At 42.6% G+C, this 7,608-nt stretch overlaps 1 protein-coding gene across 4 annotated transcripts; it reads right to left on the bottom strand.

The window, feature by feature from the left end:
* Nucleotides 1-245: 245 nt before the first annotated feature.
* On the bottom strand, nucleotides 246-6,487 carry LOC127341440 (uncharacterized). 4 transcript variants are annotated; one of them, XR_011754784.1, is made up of 8 exons: nucleotides 6,360-6,487; nucleotides 4,771-5,116; nucleotides 4,584-4,664; nucleotides 4,358-4,507; nucleotides 3,625-3,741; nucleotides 1,656-3,507; nucleotides 948-1,197; nucleotides 246-608 (listed from the first exon to the last, which is right to left on the bottom strand). XR_011754784.1 is itself a non-coding variant. In XM_071827901.1 (8 exons), exons 2-7 carry the CDS (start codon nucleotides 5,006-5,008, stop codon nucleotides 1,692-1,694), a joined length of 2,307 nt encoding a protein of 768 aa, XP_071684002.1. In that variant the 5' UTR covers nucleotides 5,009-5,116; nucleotides 6,360-6,487; the 3' UTR covers nucleotides 246-608; nucleotides 1,656-1,691. The 4 variants fall into 4 exon arrangements, 3 of the variants coding, with proteins under 3 accessions (XP_071684002.1, XP_071684003.1, XP_051223253.1); XM_071827901.1 differs by lacking the exon at nucleotides 948-1,197 and having other exon boundaries at nucleotides 4,771-4,848; nucleotides 4,944-5,116; XM_071827902.1 differs by lacking the exons at nucleotides 948-1,197; nucleotides 6,360-6,487 and adding an exon at nucleotides 5,404-6,341 and having other exon boundaries at nucleotides 4,771-4,848; nucleotides 4,944-5,116.
* Nucleotides 6,488-7,608: the final 1,121 nt, after the last annotated feature.

The following is a 7,608-nucleotide window of genomic DNA, read 5'->3' on the forward strand; positions in this document are numbered from 1 at the left end:
TTGACTCGAATTTAGTACAAAGTTGTACTAAATCCGAGTCAATTAAAAGAGACCGGAAGGAGTATGTAACAATTAAAACAGAATTGGGCCAAAGTATTATAAACAGAACATGGTGCAAATTCTGAAACTGCTGACTGTAAATAACTGCTAGCAGATATAAACAGGATCAAACTACAGGTGCGTTCCTCAAATAAAGCCAATGAGTGTTAAATTACTGAGAAGCGAAAGTAAAAAAGTTTAAGGGATGGTGCAGCAAAATAGCGCCATGAAATTCCGGCGAACTTAAAGAGCAAGGAGACAGGAAGGGGTTGTATGATTGTATCTGTCGACACTGATCGATTCAGCTACAAAACTGGGATTCACTTTGATGCTCTTCTACTGCTATGTTTCTAGCTGACACTGTCCAAAGCTAGCTAGCTTTTACACCTTATCAACCATCTCTAATCACCAATTGCTAAAGAAAAACATCTTCGAGTTACTACAACCTTCATATAAACAAAAACTTATCAGTTACACATAGTAATTGATGAACTTTTCCTCTACATACAGCAGGTGCCACCATGAACTCTTTCCCCCATTCACCACATCCCACACACCTCCAGATGAACCTGCAATGGCAGAAACATGCTGAATTAGCCAAAAAAACACACACTACAAACTCCTTTTCATCGGTGCAAAGCAGTTAAACAATTCAGCAAACGATACACAGATTTGTCGCTGGCGAGCACTCGAGATTCGAAAAAAACAAAATGGTTTTATCAACAAAATGGTCATTAATAAATTTTATCTGTAATGTTTCATTTCCCAAGTAAATACTCAAGCCACAGAATTTACCAAATAGTTGAAAACTGGACTTCAGACCCTCGACTACCGCCTCGGTTCAACTCATGTAATGAACGTCAATACCGTTTAGCATGTGCGCGATCAATTACCAAAACTGTTCTTACCCCAAGACTGGCTCTGTGGGAAGTTTTGTGTGGCGTGCCTGCCAAATCATCACGTTTCCCATCTCATCCCCTACAAAGCAGCATACCAACATGCCAGGAAACGCTGGGAAAAAAATATAACACTCTCTCGTCCTCAAACACTCACTGTCACCTCCCCAGACAGTGCCAATGCCCAAGTCTTGCCCCTCCACGCACCGCTAGCCACAGATCTCGCCCTCTCAGAACTCCCTTCCATCAGCATGATCCCGCACTTCAAAGCAGTTAATTATTTCATCAGTAGAAAATGTGGAGCAAGAAAAAAAAAAGATGTGTGCCAGCGATATCAATCAATTTTCTTCGCACAAAAGCCAGCTAGCACCATTAAGAAATGCTAAATGCTATCTGCAATGTTCCATACCTCTAAAACAGCATTAGAATTGGGTTGAAAACTAAACCAAGGAAATAGTTCAGCGACCCAATGTAGACTTCCTCCTTTTATTTTTTTATATGGAAGTAAATAATACTTAGATGTTTGAGTCGATGTGAAGCTTAGCTTTCTGTACAGTAATCGTTCTAAACATCGTTGAGGAATTCCATTTCACGATTTGAGATGTCATTTTCCAGCAGGAATGACGAATTTGAAATTGAACATGGCATATTCCAAACTTGATTGATCAAGGAAAGAGGTTATCTGATTGGAGAAAATGCAGGGCAAAAGACAAGATATACCTGCTATACATATTGCAGATAAATGACTTGCTTCATCTACAGAAGAGCTTCACATGTTGCCTTGTTGTGTCCTGCTTGCTTGCACCTGCTACATAGCCGTATAAGAGTGGTTTCCTTGTTGGGGTTAAATCTCTTCCTTCTCGGTTTATCTGACATTCGTGGCCTGGGAGGTGGGATCACCGCCGCAGCACTAAAATCAAAGGTATCCATATCAGGAATCGGAACAATTGTTTCTGAGTATGTCAAATGGTAGCTCTCTATTCTGAAAAACTTTGAGCAGTAGTCGTAGAAAGATCGCCCAATCCTGTTAAACACGGCAACAGCGTGCATACAAGGGAGGCCAGAAAGCTGCCACCTCCGACAGGTGCATTCCCAGTTTGCAAGATTAACAACAAAAATACCGCCACCACGCACTTCGAATACGGTCTCAGAAGAACATAGCACAGTCAGCTTACCGGCCTTCGACATCTCATCCTGAGCTTTGTAATCCAAGGAAGGTGTTAAAGGCCCTTCCCATGACTTGCAGGCTTCACGCCTCGCTTCTATTGTCTCCATTATTTTTATTCTAAGAGCATCTACCATCAGCACCATGGATGCCTCTTTCTTCGTGGGTATCCAGTTATTGAACACATCAACAATGTTTGAGGAGAAATGATCATACCGACAGCCTCTGAAGAGAGCATCCGACCAATGCTCTGGCTTACTCGCAATGATCCAGTCTGCAGCTTCAGTCGATATATTCCTTATGCTCTCAATTGATGCATTAAAATCATCAATGTTGCATGCTTGCGCCGCACGGGTAAAATCCTCAACCATCGCATCTCTAATCTGTTGCGACCATGGTCCCTTCTTCAGTTCTCCTTTGAATTCTTCCATGATGTGATGCAAACAGAAGGCGTGGTGGCTACCTTCAAACGCATGTGGGACAGCAGCATCCAGACCCTTTTGCCCATTGGACAAGAATGTCATAGCATTTAATGGGTAGTTATGATATTGGAGAGTAGCCCTCAGCTTCATCAAGAACCAAACCCAGTTCTCGTAATTTTCATCTTCAACCACACTAAAAGCTACTGGAAAGACACCGTCATCTGCATCAACTGAGGCGGCAACCAGCAACCTGTACTCATTTGTAGCTTTGAGCGGAACCTTGTCAAGAAAAAGGAGGGGTCTGCACCCATTTGCAAAGCCATGCAAAGAAGCATGGAATGCAACGAAAAAACGGCGGTTATGAGACAACTCTGACAAGTCGAGTATACTTGCAGGGTCGGCCTGCAAAAGCCTTTCCTGATACCATGGCAAATGGGTGCATGTCTCCGTCCTACTATGATACATCTCCTTCTGCGCCACTTCTCTACCTCGCCAAACCTGTGAATAGGTCAGCCGAACTCCATATTCTTCATATATTTCCTTCACGAGGTCCTTTGGTTTGAGCAATGAGTTCTCATTCAGTTTCTCCTTAATGATGGTAGTCAGCCACTGCCTTGTCGCTCGCCGCTGACCCTCTCCACCTTCTCCTCCACATGTATGCTCCTCAGTCATTTTCTTGATAACAAATTTCTTGTTACGGGAGGACTCAGACGCATGCAATCGCCAGGTGCAGCCATCCCCAACACACTTTACAGTGACGCGGGTGGTTTCATTCTTAATAAATCGGTACACAAATCCTTTCCCGATGGCATACTTGCACAACTGAGCTCGAAAATCCTTCACGTTGTCAAATTCTTGACCAACACCTTTGATAATGTCATCCCAAAACAAAGTAGGATTATTGGTAAGTTCCTGTGGAGGATCTATTATGATCTCAGAACCATCATATGCATTGATTCCATCATCAAAAAATCCAATTGGTTCCCTGCAAAAGCCATGCTTAGAAACTGTGAAACTTAACATTTTTACAATGAATCTGTGAAACTTAACCTTTTTACAAATTTCAAGGAGTACAGAAGACATAAATTGAGTACATAATCACCTTTGTGTGCTATCAACAAGAGCAAGCTTCTCTTGATTCAGAGCGTCTGGAGCGGAGGAAACAGCTCCAGCTGTGGTGGCAAATGCAGCATCATGGCCAAACTCCAGTTGAAAATCCCTAGTTTCACCAAGGAAAATAGATATTATATATTTGGAGGAAAATAGATATTATATATTTGAAAATCCCTAGTTTCACCAAGGAAAATAGATATTATATATTTGGAGGAAAATAGATATTATATATTTGAAAATCCCTAGTTTCACCAAGCAAAGGGACAGTAATAAAGTAGTGAAGGTGCCTATAAAGTAGCCATATTATGTGGACCATGAATCCATGGCTTAACTAATTCTTCAGTTGCATGGTCTGTTTCCTAACAAAACTGATGTTACAATCCAAAGTACAGGTAAGATTTAAATCCTAGAATATTCAGTAAACATGTATAAGAATTGAAAATGCATGGCATTAATGGCAGAACTAAAAACGCCAGCAAATAAGGTATGTAGACAATTTTATATGCTAACCACGAAGTTGAAACAAACTGCTCCTCTTGAAGTTGGCATATATGTAACATGCAGAAAGGCTACATTGAGTAACAAATTAGGGGATCTATATTTGCTTTTTTATGTTTTGAAGGTAGGGTAGTTTCTGACCAAGGTACATCTCACAGTAGGTAGTAGCTCACGGTACGATAGATATGCAAAGATGTAGCAACTATAGAAAGTTGGTTGCGTACTCGTTGAAATCATTTAAAGTAACCACCGGTCTAGATTCATTGGCATTATCATTTAAGGTAGTCACTGGTCTTGGTTGATTGACATCACTGGTATCAGCTTGAACTACATCACCAGTAGCATTGACGGTCTTCTTATTACTTTTGGATAACCTGGAGAGAGGGGGGGAGCATTGACTGTAACGTGAAAGAGTAATAACAAAAAGAAAATCGGCAAAGTACCACCTACTTGTTTTTGGAAGCTGTCCTTTTCCTTTTGTCACCTACTGGAGCTTTAACAGTGGAAGTTCCAGTGTACGTTACGATACTCCTAGTTGCCCAGTATAAGAAACATATCCATCAAATCAGGAGATGCTTGATTATAGTTCTTCTACAGAACTACAAAAGCCTGCACAAAAAGGTGGAACAAGACATACCTGTTCTCCACCCTACTTATCAAGAAAACGTCTGCCTGTGCAGCACTAGCAGTAAAATCAACCATCCGTTGCAAATCTCTATCACATGAGATTGTGATGAGCGTTCTGTTATTGTTCGGAAGAAAGTACTTGAACGACATATCAGCGACATCAACATGGAATACATTGGACACCTCATCCTTGAAGCTGTCAAGCGACATCTCACGAGAGACGTCAACAGCGTGTGCTTCACCTCCATTGTAGATCAAGTTCCCGTTGGGACCAGAAGTGAACTCCCCGCCATGTTGGCAAATAGCTACCACAATACCACCCTCTGTCATGCTTTCTGAATTTTTCTGCAATGGCACTGCATTTTAGAAGAAAAAACTTACATTATAGTAATGGAAAATATTCCATAAAGCTCCTCCTTCAAATATTTGATTCTGCGGATGTAGCTCATTTTCACTTAATTGGGAATATATTCACAAGGATTCAAACAAGTATCCAACATTGCGGATCAAAAAGAATACAAACTCTAGAAGACTAAGCTGAGAATGAAGGTTCGCACAATTCATCAATTGTAAGACAGGTATACAAGGAAATACACACAAATAACAGACTGAACCAGCTCTGATCTTTCTCCCTATAACTTACTAGAAATAAGGCCAGTTCTGGCTGAGCCACATCATTCAGTTCCGTGTTTTGATCTCCGGAATGTGAACCCTCCAAAAAGTCTACATTCCTGATTGCATGATGATGCATTTTCTAATCTAGTGTGATTTTATCTTACCCTGTCGAAAACATTTTGGTCACACTAAGACAAGGACGAGATATAAGTTGCCACACATGATCCAGAAGTCCTGCAACACCAAATCATCATAGCTTGACAAGAGCAACACAGAATGGGGTAAACTTGGTAGCTCGACGAAAACATCGCAGGTTCACATCAACCAACACCTACCAAACACAACAAATTCATCGAAGAATTCTACTGGAAAGAAAGAGAGGAGGGGCAGAAGTATGTCAGCCCCCTTTCAAATTTTCCCCGGAATTCAAGATTAGTAAAATTTACAGAAGGTCATGGTGTATTGGAGTTGGTGGTAGATGGCTATCTAAAACCTCAGTTGTAGTAGGTTGACTGTGAAAATCGGTTTCTCTGGCATCAGAGACCAGTACGGTGCAAAGCAAGGCTAGAAGAAGAGTATCTCTCCTCCTACTCTGCTCCACCAATTACCCTTCACCGGCGCCGGCGCGCCCGGCTACCACCAGAATAGTGCATTCCCTGGTCTATCATCTACTCCACCAATTCCCGAGGGGGCGAGCACGCTGACACACTCCCCAGCGGAATCGGCTCGCCGCCGCGGCCGGCCGCTGGAAGTCTCTCTGTCTTCCTAATCGCCGGGGCCGCGACGATAATACCAGATAATTGCAAGGTAGGAACTTGCAAATGAAAAGAATCATTTTTGCGCAAGAATCCCCTGCAACTTGCGCAAATCGCACCCCTCGGATCCAATCCCAAAAACAAATCCACCATAAACAGAGAGAACGCCATCAAGCAAGCGAGCTGGGCCTGTATTAGATTCGACGCAAGGGAGGAAGAGTGCTCTGACCTGAGATCAGGGAGGGCGCCGCCGCCGGCGCGGGGAAGGGGATGGAGAGGGGATTAGGGCTCGGGGGTAGTTTGGAAATTTCACGGGGTTGTTTCCGCAAAGGAGACGGGAGAGAATATGGATCTGGGGACGAGGGTGGTGGAAGGGAAAAAACAGGGCTGGACTGGGCTTTCCTACAATTACCTTGGGGTTTGAGGAGGAAAAAGCCCAGGACGACGATGAAAATAAAGAACGACTTCCTTTTCATTTCTCTGGAGAATTGCTGAATAACGGAGGGCCCGTTGGGAAATCCGTACTTCGGAGAAGCTCTCCAAAGAAAATATTCCCGCGATTAATACTAGAAGATTTATCTAAATTTAGATGTACTACACACTAAAGAGTGTTTAGATACACAAAATTTAGACAAACTTGTGACATTATTTGAAAGGAGTAGTACTGTTCTAATCCGATTTTTTTTCTTTCTTTTTTTTCCTTTGCTATTCTCGAAATGTGCAGATATAAATAGGACTGGGAATCAATTTATAAACAGGCGGTTTTTGAAAACTTGGTGATCCAAAAATGATCATGGAACTAAGGTGATTTCGATAGTGTAATGATCATGGAACTAATGAGATTTTTACCAACGCTCTTGGGGCAACAAATTTGAATCCAATTGCTAAAAAAAGTTTTCTTAGGAAGTGAGGTAGGGTACACCTATGTTTTTGGAGATGCTCCTGTAGGGTTCCATCGCGAAAAAAAAAGTTCGTTAGACAGAATAATATAGCTAATAAGATCTTTTCTATGGAGATGCAAAGTAACACAAGAATTCGGTGTTCATACCCTTGAAGACCAAAAAGTTAACGTTCACGATGAAAGTTTGTTGATGAAGTTGTACGTCGACTCCGACCTCAAGGTCATGAAGATGTCCAACGATGAAGCGCTCCAAGTGTCGCGCCTCCGCAGTTATACACACATATGGTGTATAGACGTCTCTCGGGTTTCGGTCTAGCAAAGCAGCGAAAGTAGAAGATCCGGACCGATATTCCAGCAGCATGACGATGTGCGGGTGGTGGAGAATACCCCAACCTACGTACGTTTTAAAACATTGGGAACGCACGAGAGAGAACTCAATGGGATCAATGAGGAGAGTCCCAAGAGGCCCTTTATATAGGGTGATGGGAGAGCATACGGGGGCACCAAGGCGCAGCTACCGCCCATCCATACGCCGTCGGCCCCCTAGGGCTAGGATTTTGGGCGGCTGGTCCACCCT

The sequence above is a fragment of the Lolium perenne genome, chromosome 3 (assembly GCF_019359855.2).
Source record: "Lolium perenne isolate Kyuss_39 chromosome 3, Kyuss_2.0, whole genome shotgun sequence".
Classification (NCBI taxonomy): domain Eukaryota; kingdom Viridiplantae; phylum Streptophyta; class Magnoliopsida; order Poales; family Poaceae; genus Lolium; species Lolium perenne.